Source organism: Syzygium oleosum, unplaced genomic scaffold (genome assembly GCF_021117445.2).
Source record: "Syzygium oleosum isolate NSW1041296 unplaced genomic scaffold, Sole_v2.1 Sole_v2.08, whole genome shotgun sequence".
In the NCBI taxonomy this organism is placed as follows: domain Eukaryota; kingdom Viridiplantae; phylum Streptophyta; class Magnoliopsida; order Myrtales; family Myrtaceae; genus Syzygium; species Syzygium oleosum.
The window spans coordinates 246611-268271 of NW_026607492.1; the positions used below are offsets into that span (position 1 = coordinate 246611).

General features: G+C 41.2%; 3 protein-coding genes across 3 annotated transcripts; all 3 read right to left on the reverse strand.

The window, feature by feature from the left end:
- Nucleotides 1–1703: 1703 nt before the first annotated feature.
- LOC115668852 (monooxygenase 2-like) lies at nucleotides 1704–5420 on the reverse strand. Its single transcript, XM_056314016.1, has 6 exons — nucleotides 5275–5420; nucleotides 4978–5124; nucleotides 3389–3457; nucleotides 3041–3206; nucleotides 2644–2872; nucleotides 1704–2531 (listed from the first exon to the last, which is right to left on the reverse strand). The coding sequence occupies exons 1-6, from the start codon at nucleotides 5346–5348 to the stop codon at nucleotides 1996–1998; spliced, it is 1221 nt and encodes a 406-aa protein (XP_056169991.1). The 5' UTR covers nucleotides 5349–5420; the 3' UTR covers nucleotides 1704–1995.
- A 7806-nt stretch (nucleotides 5421–13226) lies between these two features.
- Nucleotides 13227–16687, reverse strand: LOC115668790 (monooxygenase 2-like). Its single transcript, XM_056313980.1, has 6 exons — nucleotides 16460–16687; nucleotides 16162–16308; nucleotides 14662–14730; nucleotides 14314–14479; nucleotides 13917–14145; nucleotides 13227–13804 (listed from the first exon to the last, which is right to left on the reverse strand). The coding sequence occupies exons 1-6, from the start codon at nucleotides 16531–16533 to the stop codon at nucleotides 13269–13271; spliced, it is 1221 nt and encodes a 406-aa protein (XP_056169955.1). The 5' UTR covers nucleotides 16534–16687; the 3' UTR covers nucleotides 13227–13268.
- Nucleotides 16688–18200: 1513 nt separating this feature from the next.
- Nucleotides 18201–21377, reverse strand: LOC115672903 (monooxygenase 2-like). The gene is made up of 6 exons (XM_030594900.2): nucleotides 21245–21377; nucleotides 20579–20725; nucleotides 19871–19939; nucleotides 19524–19689; nucleotides 19127–19355; nucleotides 18201–19014 (listed from the first exon to the last, which is right to left on the reverse strand). The coding sequence occupies exons 1-6, from the start codon at nucleotides 21316–21318 to the stop codon at nucleotides 18479–18481; spliced, it is 1221 nt and encodes a 406-aa protein (XP_030450760.1). The 5' UTR covers nucleotides 21319–21377; the 3' UTR covers nucleotides 18201–18478.
- Between the last annotated feature and the right edge of the window lie 284 nt (nucleotides 21378–21661).

The window sequence follows — 21661 nt, forward strand, 5'->3', positions numbered from 1 at the left end:
AAAATCCCAAGTCTATTGTATAGCCGCCGATTCATTCCTAAACTTTTTAATTTGATCAATTAGATCCTAAGCTTTTTGACGATTTTTCAATATTATTCTTCCTTCCAATTTTGGCATGAAATCGCTGATGTGGCAATCCAATCAGTGCCGGTTATCCTACGTGGCACGGTCAGGAAGACCGATGCCGACGTGGATGAATTTTACAATTTTTTTGAAATTTTTTGGATTTTTTCTTTCTTTTCCCTTTTTATTCTCCTTTTTTTTTCCTATTTCCCTCCATTGATCGCTGAGGCCTTGGCGATGGACAGCGGGCCACAAGCAAGTGCGTCATGGCCCTTGTTGGCCATCACCGAGGCCCCAGCGAAGGGAAGTAGGAAAAAAAATGGAAAGAAAAGAAAATAAGAGAAATTAAGAAAATTTCAAAAAATTTCAAAAATCATAGCCATCTATACCATATAGAATGGCCACTGCTGACTAGATCACCACATCGGCAATATCCGGCCAAAATTGGCCGGAATGATTTTAGAAAATTGCAAAATGTTGAGAACTATATTGGTCAAATTGAAAAATTTAGGACTGAATTGGTAGCCACCTAATTATGACTTTTTGGAAAATTTTCCCCTTCGTTTAATGTGGTTGTAAGTTGAGTATTTCAAAGATATATAAGGTTAAAAACATTTCAAAAGTTGAAACTTATGTTTTCATATACATTAGAAACTACATTGATATGTATGATTTATATAGTCTAGCAACATTGAACCAAGTAAATTACCTTAATATTTATTATTCTTGTTATGTTGCAAAACCTTTTTTAAGAGATATATAAGGAAGAGAATTCATACATACATACATACATACATACATATACATATATATATATATATATATGTATATATATAAAAGAACGTTGTTTCTTTGTGTTCTATACTAAAAAGATTTCACATCTTTTATTTTTATTTTTTGATGTCAACATATAGAATTAAATAATTAAAATTTATTCCACATGTATAATAAATTAGTAATGACATCGTTACATATTACATGAATCAATTTTAAAATATTTGTAAGTAACATTAATGTTGGATAAATGGAATAATTAAGTTTTTTTTTTATCTTATTGGTATAAAAGTAATTGCTTCAAAGTGATGTGAAGAGAAATGGAAGGGAATGAAGTATTCTTTCAATTTACCAGTTTCAATAAATACGTTTCCAATTGTCAAATTTGTACATTTACGTACTATTTTGTTTTATCTTTCTCTTATTTTGGCGTGTCCATGCAATGGTGTCAAGTTCTAATGCATCATCCTCTTATCGGACTCAACCTTTATATGTTTAGATATTAATCTATTTTTATTTTGTGGTTCCATTCTTATTTTGGCCATTTCAAACTTATGCCAAGTTTTAATTGGGATAAAATGTATTATTAATTCGTTCAACTAAAGTTCACATTTATAGTCAAGTTTTAAATGTGCTCAAACACATCTGAAATGGTGAAAATATTTCCACTTTTCGAACTCTAAAGCAAATGCCGTCTAAAATAATGAACGACAGTTGATACTATTGCACCAAACTTCATGTTCGTGGAAGAAGTTCTCTAGTTGCAAAATTGAAATTTTGAACGGTTAATTCAATGTGTTGACTTTATAGCAGCCCAACATATAAAAGGACGAGTGAAGGCTTTTCATCAATGAAGAACTAGCAAATTTGCCAAAAAAACAAAATTTTGAGTTATGAATGGAAGTTGATGATATTTATGTGAACAAGACTCCTCCCCGACATTCCTGAAATCATACATAAAAGTGCCCTTATTTGTCCTTCACTTCACAAGCCTGTCTCTGCATAGACAGGAACCCTTTCTCTGATATTTGAGTGGCGAAGCAAAAAGATCACGACTTAACATAACTATCTCCCCTACTAGTATTGTGTATATGATGTATGATCGGCCCATATAAATGCTCGCACAAAACACATTGATAAGTAAACGAATAGGGTAATTCAAGAAGCGCTCAGCTTCCCGCAATCGTAACTCGCCATCTTGAGCCTCAGCCCAGCCAAGAAGCTGGCCAGTACTCTGTCCCTCAAGAAGTTCAATACCCTGCCATTGCTCTGTTCGATGTATCCCATCATGTAAGCTGTGCTTATGAGCTCAAATGCTCTCCATCTTCTCTCTTTGGCATAACTCTGCAAGCCCTTTTCAATCCTCTTGTACTCTTCTTCACTGCTCATGCCTTGCTTCTCCCTCAAGGCTTCGCCCAGGCATCTCGCTAGGACAACACCATCTTCCAGAGCTGCGCAGCCTCCCTGGCCGATGTCTGGCGTCATGGGGTGGAATGCGTCTCCGGCTATGCAAACATTGGTTTTGCTTATGTTTCCCCACAAAATCTCCCATGGGGGTCGAAATCTTAGCGGTGACAATATAATGTTATCCAGTTCTGTTTTCTCGATAACAGCTCTCATTTTGTCGGGTATTTTTCCGAGCTTGCCCAGCACGAATTGCTTCATCTTGGCCGGACTCTCTTCCATCTCTTCATCTGCATTAAGGAAAATGAGATTGTTTGCTTGTAGATAATATGAAAAGCAGAGTAAAAGAATTTAATAGTTTCCAAAAGCCCAACTCATATGGAATGAAGTACAGAAACTCACTCTTGCTGGAAGAAGAAAAAGTGGAGAACCAGTAAATAGACTTGTCATCGCAAGGGATGACACCAGATCTAACTCCTTCACCAAAGTACCGGAAGGATTTAGGCTCGAAACCGTGACCGTGCTCGTAATACACACAGCCTCTGACGGCAGATCGGCCAACGAAAGCAGGTTTCTTGAAGCCTAGCCATGTTGCCACTGCGGAGTTCACTCCATCACACCCGATTAACACCTAGCATTTTCACATAGAGCATAAGCATAAAGATAAGTTAAACCATAGATATCTTGTTCAGACAGGCAAGAAAATTTTGCGCAGACAAAGGGGCTTCTCTCGAGCATAAAATATCTCTCTGTCACACTGAGTTGATTTTCCTAATTAACGGTTATTATGATGCTATACCTTCGCCTTGAGAATTGACCCATCAGAAAGATGGACCAGCTTAAGGTAGCCCGATTCCTCGATCGACACAACCCTGGACGAATACCTTATAGTGCCGCTAGGAAGCTCATTCACAAGAGTTTCCAACAAGGTTCTCCTCTGCACGCAACGAATTTCATGGCCTCGTCTGCAATAGATACACAAAGTTAAAAAGACACACCATACATAACACAAACCATTAAAAAAGGAAATTAGGAGTCCGTCGAAATTTGCGCAAGAAACGTGAGGAATGGATCTGGTTTATTTGAATGGCTAATTTCGCATGCAATTTTACGTAACATAAATTTTCATGAATTTAAACTACTTAACTGTGTCCCCGTGGCATCGAATTGTCTCTTAGCTGTAGAAAGGCCAGAAACTGTGGAAGTGGTCTGCAACCTGAATGAGAATCTCTCAAATATCAATTCAAATCAGGCACAGAGCTATGAGAAAAAGAACTAGATGTCGAATTAATATCATGGCAAATGTCATTTTCATCTAGAGTTGATGGATCTGTGTTGCATATCAGATGTCATATATAGGTGCTCCCTCAATTCTAGCGTGGGTCCTCAGCGATATCAGGACGTGTCTAATCCCTCTCCTATTGCATTCCTTCTTTAAAAACCTGAACAAAAGGCAAACTCTCTAGATGAAAACATCACCATCCACAGACACACTTCTAGCAACATGAGGTTTGGAAATCATTTTCGTCGATAACAAGCTCAAATTCTAAGGGACAGTTAGTATAAGCCATTTCATGATCATCTGAGAATGTTTCTCCATGATCATTCCAAATTGGAATGACGTGCCCGCCCTATACCCTTGATGAAGCCTCGGCGTGTGAAAAACAATAGGTCGTTAAGTAACCCGGTACGCCAAGCCAATCACTGAAAAGCTCATGTCTTCGTTTGTGCGTTCAATGTTATGTCGCACTATACATTCAAATTGGTATAACAACACTAGAAGTGTTAAAAGTTTGGTATGGTGCTCAGTTTAGTGCCAAAGCTTTTTTTGGATCGCTTAAGTGTCACTTGAAAAAATAATCACTTAAGATCCAACTCTAATTTGGATTACCGAAAATCTGACGTAGCCTTATTTTATTAACTTCTCCTGCTTACATGACTTGCCCGCGTACCCAGTCTATCATGTATACCCCTAAACGACGTCGTCTACATGTTTTGCCCCAAATATAAACCCTAATCGACCATTCAACCATTTTCCCAAATTCAAAACCCTAATTCAGTTTTCCCAAAAATTAACAGTCCATTGAGAGCAGTAGCATGACAAGCGACTCAATTTCATTTCAACAATACGAAGGAGCTAAATATTACTGTTATTGCAGGCTACCAAGTCCAAGAAGAAGTTGAATATTCCCTCTAAGCCCTAACTTTTTCGGCCAATTGAGTGAGTGAGAGAGAGGATGACAACCTTGAGTGAGAGACGACATGCAAGCGAGCAAGGGACTGCGACCGAGCAACGGTGACGGCAATTGAACAACAGTGAGAGGGAGGTAGAACGAAGCTTCACGGTGCGCCTATTTTGAGAGAAGCTCGTGCGACGTCGTTTTTTGGGCTATACTTCGTGCGACGTCGTTTAGGAAGTCCATGAAGACTCGTTTTAAATATAAAAATGCCATGACAGAATTAACATTTTATTTCAAAAGTCACGTAATATTTTTAGCCAGAATTTCTTGCTGAAGGCACTTAAGTGACTTAAGTGATTTTTTTCTCCAATTTGATACTTAAGTGAAACGACAAAAACTTTTTACATCAAAATAAGCATCGTACGAAACTTTTGACACTTTTTGTGTACATATGCCCATGCAAATTGCAGTCGGAATTATCAAATCACAGTAATCCTAAGAATAAGAAATATGATTATCTTAGCCACAGCAAGAGGAGGAGGATTTCGTAAGTCACCCAAAAAGTTGGTTGTGCAGTGGACGGAGTGGTTCGCCGATCCCGACCGCGTCCAAGGCCCGCCAAGCATTTGTCCATGTTGTCAAGGCGAACCCCGTGGTTCTCAACCCATCAGACGACTCCAGAACCAAGCATCTAATGCCAAGCCTGCAACACACAACAGATTATCAGCACTCACTTGAATATCAGAGACATACGGACAAGCATAAGGAGGGTGAGAATGAGAGAGAGCAGAGCAAGAAACTTTTAGAGAACAACTCTTTCAAGTTCTAACCGCTCCAGTTCCAGTACAATCACCTGTGAAGTCCTAAAGCTGTAGTGAGGCCTGCTATGCCAGCACCGACAATCACTATGTCTTCAACTGCTTCCATGAAACAACAGCTCTCTCTATCGCTTCCCCCCCTCTCTCTCTCTCTCTCTCTCACTCTCTCTCTCTCGAGTGAGGTCTCTTATAAAGAAAGATAAGGAGGAGGCAAAGAAGATGAAGATAAACCTTCGAAAGATGATGACGGCATGCAACGACAAATAGGACACTAATGACGGAAGCCACTGCGTAAAAGCAGGTCCGAAAAAAATATAAAGACCGGTCAACAAGAAGGAAAGAAAAAGGGGCGCTTAGAGAAAACATAGAAATGGGGAGAAAGAAAAGAAGGGATAAAGATTAAAGAAGAAGAAAGGGGAAAAAAACAGGAGGGACTCGCGGTTATTCTTGGACGCCTTGCCGAATTTATTTTGATTTGAAATGCTCGATAAGTATTCAAGCCATTTGTTATTCTAATCGGAGTGGATTTTTGAATTATGACACAAATTCGAAATTAAGACTCCGTTCGTTTCACGAAAAAAATTATCGGGAAAATATTTTCAGGGTTTTCTGGTGTTCGTTTCTGATGTAGAACAATTAGCCTGTGATTATCTTGAACAATATGATCGCCGTAATCACCGGAAATCTCGGCAGTTTTTTTGATTTTGGGGAAAACAACCATTCAAGCAGTTTCCTATATAATCATTTAGGCAGTTTCCTATATTACCAGTAAGGCAGTTTCCTATATTACCATTCAGGCAGTTTATTTAATTATTCGGTTTCCATTAGTATTAGGAGTCATATCTCTATATATAAGATGTCCGTCTTGTAATCAGAAACACAGTATTATAGAATAAAAATTTCGAGTTCTTTGGAGTTGTTCCAAATTTACGCTTCTCTCTGCGTCATTTGGTATCAGAGCAGGTTTCTCCTGTGACGATGGTGAATAACGTGAATGTCAATCTCCCCGCTGCTGAGGGCCGTGAGAACGAGCCTATTACGCGGGCTGAGTTCAATCAGTTCGTGGATCAAACCGATCGGAGGTTTCAAGAGATCCTTGATGCCATCCAGCGTTTGTCCACAAACCATGCGCCTGGCAATCTTCCAGCCGAGCGAATTCCTGTCGTTCGTGATCCCGAAGATGCTATGGGGCGTGGAGGAATTCCCCGACAAAGGCGTCAAGACTATGTCGAGGATACGGAAGACGAAGACGATGATTTCCAAGAGATGCAGATTCATGGTGGTCACCGATACAGGGGATTCCAGGAGGAGCATGTTCGTGGGAATCAACGTCAGGGAGGATATCGACGAGATCCTGAGCAGTATCAACTAAAGGTAGATCTCCCTACTTTTAATGGGAATTTGGATATTGAAGATTTCCTTGATTGGCTTTGGGAGGTCGAAAAATTCTTCGACGCTATGGATATTGACGAGAATCACCAAGTGAAACTTATGGCGTACAAGTTGAAGGGTGGCGCTTCAGCTTGGTGGGAACAGACTCAATTGACGCGACGTCGACAAGGCAAGGCTCCTATTCTATCATGGGGTCAGATGAAACAGAAGTTTGAGAAGAGGTTCCTCCCAACGGACTATGAGCAACTGTTATTTCAGCAATTCCAGAATTGCCGACAATCGAATAGATCGGTCCAAGCTTATACGGAAGAGTTCCTTCGACTCTCCGCTCGCAATAACCTGGATGAGTCCGAGGCACAACAAACTGCTAGGTACATTAATGGTTTACGACTTAATATCCAGGATCGGGTTTCTTTGCATCGACTATTCTCTGTCGAAGACGCCCAGGATATGGCACGAAAAATTGAGGTGCAATTGGAGAGGACTAGCCCTAGTACTCGTGGTAGCAATCATTCGGGTCGTGGGTCATTCGGGAAAGGAAGACAGCCTGATGTTGCAAGTTCTTCTAGTCAACAAACACCTTATTCAAGCCGAGTTCCAGGGGGTACTAGTGGGACGCCTAAGGAAGCAGTCGCAGCAAGCAATCGCACTCCCAATCAGAATACCCAGAATCCATATGCCAAGCCCCAACCGATCAGGTGCTACAAGTGTAACGAGTTGGGCCATCGTTCCAGCGATTGTCCTCGTCGTAGAATGGCCAATATCGTTGAACATGACGAAGATGTGTATGAGGAAGATTGGGAAAAGGAAGAAGAAGTGGGCGAGCAAGTTAATTGTGTTGTGCGTCGTCTATTGTTTGCTCCGCGGACAGAAGATACCCAGCGGAATCAGCTTTTCCGCGCTCGCTGTACTGTCAATGGCAAAGTATGCGATATCATTATTGACAGCGGAAGTTGCGAGAACATAGTGTCAAAGGCCTTGGTGGATCACTTGCAACTAAAGACGGAGCCGCATCCCGCGCCCTACACGATCGGGTGGATACGTAAGGGAGCAGAACTTAAGGTAAACCAATTATGCCGTTTACCTATTTCGATCGGGAAATTATATCAAGATACTATTGTCTATGATGTTGTGGAGATGGATGAGTGTCATGTTTTACTGGGTCGGCCATGGCAATATGATGTTGATGCTACACACCGAGCTAGGGAGAATACGTATTCTTTTGTGTGGAAAAGGACTAAAATTACTTTGAGACCAAAAAGTAATTCCCCTCAGATTGTGAAGAAGCAAAATGCAGGGGCTATGATGAATATCCGAAAGCGTGAATGGATGTATATGATTGTGGACAAGAGCGGCCAGCAAGTTGTGGTTCGTGTTCCCGACATTCTTAAGCCCTTATTAAAAGTATTCAGTGATGTTATGCCTGAGGATTTACCTAACGGATTACCTCCTTTGAGGAATATCCAGCATAAGATTGATTTTCTTCCAGGTGCTAGTCTTCCTAATTTGCCGCATTATCAAATGAATCCGAAGGAGAATCAGATTTTACAGGAGCAGGTGGGAAAGCTCCTTCGAAAGGGCTTCTTGCGTGAAAGCAAAAGTCCATGTGCAGTTCCTGCGCTTCTCACGCCAAAGAAAGACGGCACCATGCGTATGTGTGTAGACAGTCGTGCCATTAATCGGATTACTGTCAAGTATAGGTTTCCGATTCCACGACTTGATGATATGCTAGACAGACTTGCTGGATCACGGATTTTTACGAAGATCGACCTTCGAAGTGGATACCACCAAGTTCGCATCCGCCCCGGCGACGAATGGAAAACGGCCTTCAAGACAAGTGCGGGATTGTACGAATGGCTTGTCATGCCGTTTGGACTCACTAACGCACCTAGTACTTTCATGCGTTTGATGACTCAGGTTCTCAAACCTTTTATTGGCAAGTTTGTGGTAGTTTTCTTTGATGATATACTCATATATAGTCCAGATGGGCGTCAACACATGGAACACTTGAGGGATGTCCTACTAACCTTGCAGCAAAATAAATTATTCATTAATCTGAAAAAGTGCAGTTTCATGACAGAACGCCTCTTGTTTTTGGGTTTTGTTGTTGGCGCGGATGGACTTCACGTTGATGCAGATAAGGTGGGCGTGATTCGCAATTGGCCAGTTCCCAAGAATGTTGTCGAGGCTCGAAGTTTCCATGGCCTTGCAACATTTTATAGGCGTTTTCATTTGAGATTTCAGTACTATTATGGCCCCGATCACTGACTGTTTAAAGAAGGGCAAATTCTATTGGGGAGATGAAGCTTCGGCCAGTTTTGCTCTTATAAAAGAAAAGCTCTCCACGGCGCCGGTATTGATGCTCCCTGATTTTGAGAAAGTGTTCGAGCTGGATTGTGATGCTTCCGGCGTCGGGATTGGCGCTGTCCTTTCCCAAGAAGGTAAGCCTATAGCCTTCTTTAGTGAAAAACTTAATGAAATTCGCCAGCATTGGTCGACGTATGAGCAGGAATATTATGCTGTCGTGCGAGCTATAAAGCATTGGCAGTCCTATCTTTATCAGCAGGAATTTGTTCTTAATACCGATCATCAGGCTCTTAAATATATCAAGAGTCAGAAGCACTTAAATCGAATGCATGCACGATGGGTTTCTTTTCTGGAACAATTTAATTTTGTGCTTCATCACAAAGCAGGCCATTTAAATAAAGTGGCAGATGCGCTGAGTCGACGTGCTGCGACACTCGTGACCATGCGCACTGATGTTATTGGTTTTGATCACCTATGTTCTCTTTATCCTGAGGATGATGATTTTGGTGAGATATGGGAGAAGTGTTCTGAAACAAGTTGTTATGGTGATATGATAATTCATGAAAATTTCTTGTTCTTTGGCAATAGATTATGCATTCCACGTGGTTTCTTACGTGAACAACTCATTCGAGAGCTTCATGGTAGTACTCTCGGCGGACATTTAGGGCGAGATAAATCTATAGCCTTGGTGGAGGAACGGTACTATTGGCCTCAACTGAAGCGAGACGTGGGGCGATTTGTCAGTAAATGCTACATTTGCCAGACCGCTAAGGGCCACTCTCAGAACACTGGTCTTTATACTCCATTGCATATTCCTTCGGGTCCTTGGGTAGACATATCGATGGACTTCGTATTGGGACTTCCTCGCACTCAACGGGGTTTAGATTATGTTTTCGTGGTGGTTGACCGATTTTCAAAGATGGCGCACTTCATCCCTTGTAAGAAAACTTCGGATGCTTCGCATGTGGCAAGTTTATTCTTTCGTGAAGTAGTCCGTCTCCATGGTGTGCCGAAGACAATCACTTCCGATCGTGACACGAAATTTCTGAGCCATTTTTGGCGTACTTTATGGCGTTTGTTTGGGACTGATTTACAGTATAGTAGTTCTTTCCATCCCCAAACGGATGGTCAGACGGAAATTGTGAATCGTACGATGGCGGATATCATTCGCTACCTCTGCAGTGATATGCCTAAGCAGTGGAACCGGTATCTTGCTCCTGCTGAGTTCGCCTTCAACAACTCGGTTAACCGCTCTACCAGTACATCTCCCTTTCAGGTCGTTTATGGGCGTACACCACAGCATACTCTTGATTTGGTTCCCTTACCCAAGATTCCAGGCTATAGTGTCGCGGCAGAGAATTTGGCGACCATAATTAATGAAGTCCAAGCTGCTGTGGCTAGTCAATAGGCTGCTTCTAATTCAAAGTATAAGGAGGATGCTGACAAACGGCGACGTTCGAAAATTTTTGAGGTAGGCGATGAGGTAATGGTTTTCCTACGAAAGGAGCGTTTTCCTGTAGGTACCTATAATAAACTGAAGCACAAGAAAATTGGTCATTGCCGCATCCTGAAGAAGATCAACGACAATGCCTATGTAGTTGAACTTCCTAGTGATCTCAACATTTCCCCTATATTTAATGTGGCAGACTTATTTGAGTATCATGCTTCTGATACACCCCTCTATCCTGATCATAACTCGAGGCGAGTTTTTCCGAAGAGGGAGGGAATGATGTAGAAACAGTTAGCTGTGATTATCTTGAACAATGTGATCGCCGTAATCACTTGGAAATCTCGGCGGTTTTTCGATTTTGGGGAAAACAACCATTCAAGCGATTTCCTATATTATCATTTAGGCGAGTTTCCTATATTACCCGGTAAGGCAGTTTCCTATATTATCATTTAGGCGGTTTCCTATATTACCAAGTAAAGCGAGTTTCCTATATTACCATTCGGGCGGTTTCTTTAATTATTCGGTTTCCATTAGTATTAGGAGTCCTATCTCTATATATAAGATGTCCGTCTTGTAATCAGAAACACAGTATTATAGAATAAAAATTTCGAGTTCTTTGGAGTTGTTCCAAATTTACGCTTCTCTCTGCGTCAGTTTCACGGAAACTAACTTTCCACGGAAAATATTTTCCTTCCTATGGACAAAAAGCCTTCACTTTTGAGGAAAAGGATTTCCTCTTTTCACCTTCTTCTTCTTCTTCTTTCAACATTTTATTTTCAATATTTTCTTTTTCTTTTTTTTTTTCCTTCTCCTTCCTCATACGGTCGCCGGCCACGGCGGCGGTCGATGACCGACCAACTCAAGCCTCGCCACAAGCCGGCGAGGCTCGAGCTCTCGTCGGCCTGTGGCGAGGCTTCGACTCACCTAATCCGGTGCGGGCGAGCTGGCCCAAGGCCGGTCGGGTGAGCTCGGGTCTCGACAAATCTGGCGAGTTGGGCGAGGCTCTCCTCGCCTCGCCCGAGGTTGCCAGACGTCAGCGAGGCTCGAGCCTCGCCCAGCTCGCTAGATCTATTGGCCTCGCCCGAGCTCGCCCGACCGGCCTTGGGCGAGCTCGCCCGCGCCGGATTAGGCGAGCTGGAGCCTCGCCACAGGCCGGCGAGCTTGACCTCACTGGAATCTGGCGAGCTCGAGCCTTGCTGGCCTGTGGCGAGGCTCAAGTTGGCCGATCACCGGCCGCCGCCGTGGCCGACGACCGGCTGAGGAAGAAGAAGACGAAGGAAAAAAAAAAGAAAAGAAAAAAGAAAAATATTTTCAATGACTTCCGGGAAAATTAAAAAATATTTTCCAAAACTTTTTCAGATTTCAGCCGAACACCGGAAAATTATGTCATTTTCTAGGAAAATGACTTTCGGGAAAATATTTTCCATAAATGTAACATTTTTTGCGAAACGAACGGAGCCTAAGTGATATTTAAATTGCGAGGTTGGATTTAGTAGTTGTTAAGTTGAGAAATTATAGAGGATTGATAGTTTAGGTTGTTGTGAAGATGTAGATTTTACAAAACTAAATTTAGGCTTACGGTTTGTCCGAAAGAAATTTTCGAAGTCGAGCACGCTTGATGAACAGTACTCGACTAGCAGCTTTCGGGCCGAATTTTGTTGGTTGCTGGCTAAATTTTGGGTTGGCCAAGTTATGAGTCTTCTAGTACTTTGAAAGAGTCTACTTTTGACTATAAGGTGGCTTAAAAGGGATTAAGTGGAGAGAGTTATGGCACGATAAAGTTTGTCTACGAGTGGCCGTTTGTCGGTCAAGTGGTTGTTCTTCGCGTTGGCCGTTCTTGAGGTCTTTTATCAACCCGTAGTGAGCGCTTTAACTACGAAATAGCGTAGTTTAGTCGAATCGTTATTTAAAGTTGTGTTTACTTGGTTATGGGTCTATTCTTGTTTAATTGATAGGATCACAATATCGTCGGCTCATCTAGTTACATTGTTTGGTCTTAGACATTTCCAGATGAGCGATGCCATCTCTTCTTTGAATTTGTAAACTCATATTTTGAAAGTGAAAAAAATTAGACATTATGAGCAAGGTGAGATTTTGTTCAAAGGCAAAAGTGATATTTATAGTATATTTGATACATAACTTCGGATTGGGCATTTGCAACCCTATTCATTAATTAACATAGTTTAAAAAGTTTTATGAAACTTTATTTGTTTAGATATTATTTTTTTTATTTTGTGGTCTCATTCTTATTTTGGCCATTTCAAGTTTTAATTGGTATAAAATGTATTATTATTTCATTCAACTAAAGTTTACATTTATATTCAAGTTTTAAATGGGCTCAAACCCATCTGAAATGGTGAAAAACATTTCCACTTTTCAAACCTAAAGCAAACGCAGTATCAAATTATGAATGACAGTTGATACCATTGCACCAAACTTCATGTTCGTGGGAGAAGTTCTCTAGTTGCAAAATTGAAATTTCGAAGGGTTAATTTGATGTGTTGACTTTATAGCAACCCAACATATAAAAGGACGAGTTAAGGCTTTTCGTCAATGAACAACTAGCAAATTTGCCAAAAACACAAAATCTTGAGTTATGAATGGCAGTTGATGATATTTATGTAAACAAGACTCCTCCATGACATTCCTGAAATCATACATAAAAGTGCCCTTATTTGTCCTTCACTTCACAAGCCTGTCTCTGCATAGACGGGAACCCTTTCTCTGATATTTGAGTGGCGAAGCAAACCGGGCCAAGCAAACCGATCATGACTTAGCATAACTATCTCCCCTATTAGTATTCTGTATATGATGTATGATGAGGTCGGCCCGTATAAATGCTCGCACAAAACACCTTGATAAGTAAACGAATAGGGTAATTCAAGAAGCGCTCAGCTTCCCGCAATCGTAACTCGCCATCTTGAGCCTCTGCCGGGCCAAGAAGCTGGCCAGTACTCTGTCCCTCAAGAAGTTCAATACCCTGCCATTGCTCTGTTCGATGTATCCCATCATGTAAGCTGTGCTTATGAGCTCAAATGCTCTCCATCTTCTCTCTTTGGCATAACTCTGCAAGCCCTTTTCAATCCTCTTGTACTCTTCTTCACTGCTCATGCCTTGCTTCTCCCTCAAGGCTGCGCCCAGGCATCTCGCTAGGACAACACCATCTTCCAGAGCCGCACAGCCTCCCTGGCCGATGTCTGGCGTCATGGGGTGGAATGCGTCTCCAGCTATGCATACATTGGTTTTGCTTATGTTTCCCCACAAAATCTCCCATGGGGGTCGAAATCTCAGCGGTGACAATATAATGTTATCCAGTTCTGTTTTCTCGATAACAGCTCTCATTTTGTCGGGTATTTTTCCGAGCTTGCCCAGCACGAATTGCTTCATCTTGGCCGGACTCTCTTCCATCTCTTCATCTGCACTAAGGAAAGTGAGATTGTTTGCTTGTAGATAATATGAAAAGCAGAGTAAAAGAATTTAATAGTTTCCAAAAGCCCAACTCATATGGAATGAAGTACAGAAACTCACTCTTGCTGGAAGAAGAAAAAGTGAAGAACCAATAAATAGACTTGTCATCGCAAGGGATGACACCAGATCTAACTCCTTCACCAATGTACCGGAAGGATTTAGGCTCGAAACCGTGACCGTGCTCGTAATACACACAGCCTCTGATGGCAGATCGGCCAACGAAAGCAGGTTTCTTGAAGCCTAGCCATGTTGCCACTGCGGAGTTCACTCCATCACACCCAATTAACACCTAGCATTTTCACATAGAGCATAAGCATAAAGATAAGTTAAACCATAGATGTCTTGTTCAGACAGGCAAGAAAATTTTGCGCAGACAAAGGGGCTTCTCTCGAGCATAAAATATCTCTCTGTCACACTAAGTTGATTTTCCTAATTAACGGTTATTATGATGCTATACCTTCGCCTTGAGAATTGACCCATCAGAAAGATGGACTAGCTTAAGGTAGCCCGACTCCTCGATCGACACAACCCTGGACGAATACCTTATAGTGCCGCTAGGAAGCTCCTTCACAAGAGTTTCCAACAAGGTTCTCCTCTGCACGCAACGAATTTCATGGCCTCGTCTGCAATAGATACACAAAGTTAAAAAGACACACCATACATAACACAAACCAATGAAAAAGGAAATTAGGAATCCACCGAAATTTGCGCAAGAAACGTGAGGAATGGATCTGGTTTTTTTTAATGGCTAATTTCACATGCAATTTTACATCGCATAAATTTTCATGAATTTAAACTACTTAACTGTGTTCCTATGGCATCGAATTGTCTCTCGGCTGAAGAAAGGCTAGAAACTGTGGAAGCGGTATGCAACCTGAATGAGAATCTCTCAAATATCAATTCAGATCGGGCACAGAACCATGAGAAAAAGAACTAGCTGTGGAATTAATATCATGGCAAATATCATTTTCATCTAGAGTTGATGGATCTATGTTGCATATCAGATGTCATATAAAGGTGCTCACTCAATTCTAGCGTGGGTACTCGGCAATATCAGGATGTGTCTAATCCCTCTCCTGTTGCATTCCTTCTTTAGAAACCCGAACAAAAGGCAAACTCTCTAGATGAAAACATCACCATCCACAGACACTCACACTTCTAGGAACATGACGCGAGCTCAAATTCTAACGGACAGTCAGTATAATCCATTTCATGATCCTGTGAGAATGTTTCTCCCCGATCATTCCAAATTGGAATGACGTGTTCGCCCTATACCCTTGATGCAGGCTCAGCCGTGTGAAAAACAGTAGGTGGTCAAGTAACCTGGTAGGCCAAGCCAGTCACTAAAAGGCTCATATCTTCGTTTGTGGGTCCAATGTTATGTCACACTATACATTCAAATTGGTATAAGGATACTAGAAGTGTGAAAAGTTTCGTACGTCGCTCAATTTGGTGCCAAAAGATTTTTTCGGATCACTTTAGTGCTAACTCTGATTTGAGTCACTGGAAATCCAACGATGCCATATTTATTAATTTCTCCAGCTTACGTGATTCACCCGCGTGCTCAATCATCATATATATCCCTAAACGACGTCATCTACATGTTTTGGCCCAAATATAAACCCTAATCGACCATTCAACCATTTTCCCAAATTCGAAACCCTAATTCAATTTTCCCCAAAAATTAACAGTTCAATCTTGCAAATTCAAATTCGTTTCAACAAAATGAAGAAGAAGCTAAATATTATTATTATTGTGGGCTACCGAGTCCAAGAAGAAGCTGAATATTCCCTCCAAGCCCGAACTTTTTCAGCCAATTGAGCGACTAAGAGAAGATGACGAACCTCAAGTGAGAGACGACATGCAAGCAAGTGATGCGACCGAGCCGACGGCGACGGTGACTGAACGACAGTGTGAGGGTGGTAGAACAAAGCTTCACAGTGCGCCTACTTTGAGAGAAGCTCATGCGACGTCATTTTTTGGGCTGGACTTCATGCCACGTAAACTCGTTTTTAATATAAAAATACCATGTCAGATTAAACATTTTATTATAAAAGTCACATAATATTTTTTATCGGAATTTCTCGTCGAAGGCACTTCAGTGATTTTTTTTCTCCGATTTTGTACTTAAGTGAGATAGCAAAAACTTTTTGTACCAAAATGAGCGTCGTACACAACTTTTGACATTTCTAGTGTACTTATATCCATTCAAATTGCCATTGGAATTTTCAAATCACAGTGATCCTAAGAATAAGAAATATTATTATCTTAGCCACAGCAAGAGGAGGAGGATTTCATCAGTCACCCAAAAAGTTGGTTGTGCAGTGGACGGAGTGGTTCGCCGATCCCGACCGCGTCCAAGGCCCGCCAAGCATTTGTCCATGTTGCCAAGGCGAACCCCGTGGTTCTCAGCCCATCAGACGACTCCAGAACCAAGCTTCTAATGCCAAGCCTGCAACACACCACAGATCATCGACCCTCACTTGTATATCAGAAACATGCGAACAAACATAAGGAGGGTGAGAATGAGAGAGAGCAGAACAAGAAACTTTTAGAGAACGACTCTTTTCAAGTTGTAACTGCTCCGATTGAAGTACAATCACCTGTGAAGTCCTAAAGCTGTAGTGAGGCCTGCTATGCCAGCACCGACAATCACTATGTCTTCAATTGCTTCCATTAATCGGCAGCTCTCTCTATCTCTCCGCTCTCTCTCTCTCTCTCGATCAATCTCGAGTGAGGTCTCTTATAAAGAAAGATAAAAGAGGCAAAGACGACGTAGATAAACTTTAGAAAGATGATGACGGCATGCAACGACAAATAGGACACTAACGACGGAAGCCACTACGTAATTGCGGGTCCGCAAAAACAAAAACAAAAAAGGACCGGTCAACAAGAAGGAAAGAAGAAGGGACGCTTAGAGAAAAGAAAGAAATGGGGAGAAAGAAAAGAAGGGATTTTACGGAACTAGATTTAGGCTTACGGTGCATGCAACGACAAATAGGACACTAATGACGGAAGCCACTACGTAATAGCAGGTCCCGTAAAAACAAAATAAAAAAAGAACCGGTCAACAAGAAGGAAAGAAGAAGGAACGCTTAGAGAAAAGAAAGAAATGGGAAGAAAGAAAAGAAGGGATTTTACAGAACTAGATTTAGGTTTACGTTTGCCCGAAAGAGATGTGACTTAAAATAGAGCCTGGAAAGATTTGAATTCAAGACCTCCGGCTCTGATACCATATGAAATTTTATAGACTACTGTCAACTGTTTTAAAAACTTAAGCTGTTAGATGAATACATGATTTAGTATTTAATTATTGTAACAACGAATTTTCGAAGTCGGGCGCGCTTGATGAACAATACTCGACAAGCAGCCTTCGAGCCGAATTTCGTCAGTTGCAGACTAAATTTTGGGTTGGCCAAGCTATGAGTCTTCTAGTACTTTAAAAGAGTTTTTTTTTTAACTGTAAGGTTGCTTAAAAGGGATTTAGTGGAGAGAGTTATGGCATGATGAAGTTTGTCGCGCGAGTGGCCATTTGTCATGCAAATGGTTGTTCTTCGCATTAAAATTTGCCGCATTCGCTGTTCTTGAGGTCTTTTATCGACCCGTAGTGAGCACTTTGACTACAAAATAGCATAGTTTAGTTGAGTCATTAGTTGAAGTAGTGTTTTACTTGATTTTGACATCGATTCTCGTTTAATTGATAGGATCACGATATCGTCAACTCTTGTAGCTACATTATTTGGTTTTGGACATTCCCAAATGAGCAATGCTATTTCTTTTTTGAATTTGTGAACTCATATTTTGAAAATGAAAAGAATTAGATTTATTATGAACAGAGTGCGATTTTGTTAAAAGGAAGAAGTGAAATTTATAGTATATTTGATACAAAACTTCGAATCGAGCATTTGCAACCCTATTTATTATTTAAAATGGTTTAAGAAGTTTTATGAAGCTTTATATGTTTAGATTTTTTTTTTTGTGGTCTCATTCTTATTTGACCATTTCAAACTTATGTCATGTTTTAGTTGGGATAAAATGTATTATTATTTCATCCAACTAAAATTTACATTTATATTCAAGTTTTAAATGGGCTCAAACTCATCTAAAATGGTGAAAAACATTTCCACTTTTCGAACTCTAAAGCAAATGCAGCATGAGATAACGAATGACAGTTGATACCATTGCACCAAACTTCATGTTCGTGTAAGAAGTTCTCTAGATGCAAAATTGGAATTTTGAATGGTTAATTCGATGTGTTGACTTTATAGCGGCCCAACATATAAAAGGACGAGTTAAGGCTTTTCGTCAATGAAAAACTAGCAAATTTGCCAAAAACACAAAATCTTGAGCTATAAATGGTGATATTTATGTGAACAAGACTCCTCCTTGACATTCCTGAAATCATACATAAAAATGCCCTTATGGGACTTTTTGTCCTTCACTTCACAAACCTGTCTCTGCATAGACAGGAACCCTTTCTCTGATATTTGAGAGGCAAAGCAAACCGATCACGACTTAACATACCTATCTCCCTTATTAGTATTGTGTATATGATGTATGATGAGAACGGCCCATATAAATGCTCGCACAAAACACATTGATAAGTAAACAAATAGGGTAATTCAAGAAGCGCTCAGCTTCCCGCAATCGTAACTCGTCATCTTCAGCAGCTGCCCGGCCAAGAAGCTGGGCAGCACTCTGTCCCTCAAGAAGTTCAATACCCCGCCATTGCTCTGTTGGATGTATCCCACCATGTAAGCTGTGCTTATGAGCTCAAATGCTCTCCGTCTTCTCTCTTTGGCATAACTCTGCAAGCCCATCTCAATCCTCTTGTACTCTTCTTCACTGCCCATGCCTTGCTTCTCCCTCAAGGTTTCACCGAGGCATCTTGCTAGGACGACGCCATCTTCTAGAGCCGCACAGCCTCCCTGGCCAAGATCTGGCGTCATGGGGTGGAATGCGTCTCCGGCTACACAGACATTAGTTTTGCTTATGTTCCCCCACAGAATCTCCCATGGGGGTCGAAATCTCAGCGGTGACAGTATAATGTTATCCAGTTCTGTTTTCTCGAAAACAGCTCTCACGTTGTCGGGTATTTTTCCGAGCTTGCCCAGCACAAATTGCTTCATCTTGGCCGGACTCTCTTCCATCTCTTCATCTGCATTGACGAAAGTGACATTTTTTGCTTGTAGATAATATGAAAAGCAGAGTAAAAGAATTCAATAGTTTCCAAAAGCCCAACTCATATGGAATGAAGCACAGAAACTCACTCTTGCGGGAAGAAGAAAAAGTGAAGAACCAGTAAATAGACTTGTCATCGCAAGGGATGACACCAGATCTAACTCCTTCACCAAAGTATTGGAAGAATTTAGGCTCGAAACCATGACCGTGCTCGTAAAACACACAGCCCCTAATGGCAGATCGGCCAACGAAAGCAGGTTTTTTGAAGCCTAGCCATGTTGCCACTGCGGAGTTCACTCCATCACACCCAATTAACACCTAGCATTTTCACATAGAGCATAAGCATAAAGATAAGTTAAACCATAGATATCTTGTTCAGACAGGCAAGAAAATTTTGCACAGACAAAGGGGCTTCTCTCGAGCATAAAATATCTCTCTGTCACTCTAAGCAGATTTTCCTAATTAATGGTTATTATGATGCTATACCTTCGCCTTGAGAATTGACCCATCAGAAAGATGGACCAGCTTAAGGTAGCCCGATTCCTCGATCGACACAACCTTGGACGAATACCTTATAGTGCCGCTAGGAAGCTCATTCGCAAGAGTTTCCAACAAGGTTCTCCTCTGCACGCAACGAATTTCATGGCCTCGTCTGCAATTGATGCACAAAGTTAAAAGACACACCATACATAACACAAACCATTAAAAAAGGAAATTAGGAATCCGTTGAAATTTGCGTGAGAAACGTGAGCAATGGATGTGGTTTATTTGAATGGCTAGTTTCGCATGCAATTTTACGTCACATAGATTTTCATGAATTTAAACGACTTAACTGTGTCTCAGTGGCATCAAAATTTCTGTCAGCTGTAGAAAGTCCAGAAATTGTGGAAGTGGTCTGCAACCTGAACCAAAACCTCTCAAATATCAATTCAAATTGGGAACGGAGCGGTAAGAAAAAGAACTAACTGTTGAATTAATATCATGGCAAATATCTTTTTCATCTAGAGTTGATGGATCTATGTTGCATATCAGATGTCATGTAAAGGTTCTCACTCAATTCTAGGGTGGGTACTCAGCAATATTGGGATATGTTTTGTCCCACTCCTATTGCATTCCTTCTTGAAAACCCGAACAAAAGGAAAACTTTCTAGATGAAAACATCACCATCCACAGATACTTACACTTCCGATAACATGAGGCTTGGAAATCATTCTCATCGATAACAAGCTAAAATATTAACGGGCAGTCAGTATAGGCCATTTCAAGATCATGCGAGAATGTTTCTCCACATTCATTCCAAATTAGAATGACGTGTCCGCCCTATAAACTTGATGCAGGCTCGGCCTTGTGAAAAACAATAGGTTGTCAAGTAACCCGGTAGGCCAACCAAATCACTAAAGGGCTCACATCTTCGTTTGCGGGTCCAATGTTATGTCGCACTATACATTCAAATTGCAATTGGAATTATCAAATCACAGTGATCCTAAGAATAAGAAATATATTCATCTTAGCCACAGCAAGAGGAGGATTTCATCAGTCACCCAAAAAGTTGGCAGTGCTGTGGACGGAGTGGTTCGCCGATCCCGACCGCGTCCAAGGCCCGCCAAGCATTTGTCCATGTTGTAAAGGCGAACCCGGTGGCTCTCAACCCATCAGACGACTCCAGAACCAAGCTTCTAATGCCACGCCTGCAACACACAACAGACTATCAGCACTCACTTGAATATCAGAGACATACGAATAAACATAAGGAGTGTTCGAAACAAACGCGGAAAAACAAATACAGAACACAAGGATTTACATGATTCGATCACAAGGTGATCTACGTCCACGGGCGAGACAAGATAAGATTCCATTATAATCAAAGAGAGTACAGTTTTCAGAAGTCGAAAAAACGACTTAACAAAACCTCACGGCTCACAAATCTCTCCCAAAACGAAAATCTCTCTTAATCAATGAAAAAACCTAGCCGCAGTATAAATAGGCCTATCGGCCTAACCCTTCAAGTCACGAACTAAATCTCAATTTTTCTCCACTTTTGAGTCGCACAAAAAATATGTCATGTCGAGTCGAGTGATGAACCGGATCGAGTACATAAAATTCAAGATATATTTAACAAGGAGTGTGATAACGAGAAAGAGCAGAACAAGAAACTTTTAGAAAACAACTCCTTCAAGTTCTAACTGCTCCAATTCCAGAACAATTACCTGTGAAGTCCTAAAGCTGTAGTGAGGCCTGCTATGCCAGCACCGACAATCACTATGTCTTCAACTGCTTCCATAAATCAACAGCTTGATGTCTCTCTCTCCTCTCTCTCTCGCTCTCTCTCTCTCTCTCGGGTGAGGTCTTTTATAAAGAAAGATAGGGAGGTGGCAAAGAGTATAAAGACAAACTGTAGAAAGATGATGACTGTATGCAACGACAAATGGGACTCCAATGACGTAAGCCACTACGCATATTGGTCTAGCAAATAGTAACTAGCGAATGTTACAAACCAAATGTGCTTTTTCTTGGTTTTTTTTTTAATATGCTCATTAGAAGTCCTAAAATTTATCACTAATATATAATTGAGTCATAAAGTTAACACATCAAACTTACTAATAGAAAATGCTGACGTGGCGCTG

Bases quoted from the DNA above. Each gene is read 5' to 3' on its own strand.
- LOC115668852 (XM_056314016.1), bottom strand. From the start codon at position 5,348: ATGGAAGCAGTTGAAGACATAGTGATTGTCGGTGCTGGCATAGCAGGC. The intron at 3,458-4,977 runs GTGACTTACGAA...ATTCTCATTCAG, and splicing joins CTGCACAACCAACTTTTTGG to GTTGCAGACCACTTCCACAG. The intron at 3,207-3,388 runs GTTAAGTAGTTT...TATCTATTGCAG, and splicing joins TTCGATGCCACGGGGACACA to ACGAGGCCATGAAATTCGTT.
- LOC115668790 (XM_056313980.1), bottom strand. From the start codon at position 16,533: ATGGAAGCAATTGAAGACATAGTGATTGTCGGTGCTGGCATAGCAGGC. The intron at 14,146-14,313 runs GTATAGCATCAT...TGAAAATGCTAG, and splicing joins GGTCAATTCTCAAGGCGAAG to GTGTTAATTGGGTGTGATGG. The intron at 13,805-13,916 runs GTGAGTTTCTGT...TCCTTAGTGCAG, and splicing joins TTTTTCTTCTTCCAGCAAGA to ATGAAGAGATGGAAGAGAGT.
- LOC115672903 (XM_030594900.2), bottom strand. From the start codon at position 21,318: ATGGAAGCAGTTGAAGACATAGTGATTGTCGGTGCTGGCATAGCAGGC. The intron at 19,940-20,578 runs GTGACTGATGAA...GTTTTGGTTCAG, and splicing joins CAGCACTGCCAACTTTTTGG to GTTGCAGACCACTTCCACAA. The intron at 19,356-19,523 runs GTATAGCATCAT...TGAAAATGCTAG, and splicing joins GGTCAATTCTCAAGGCGAAG to GTGTTAATTGGGTGTGATGG.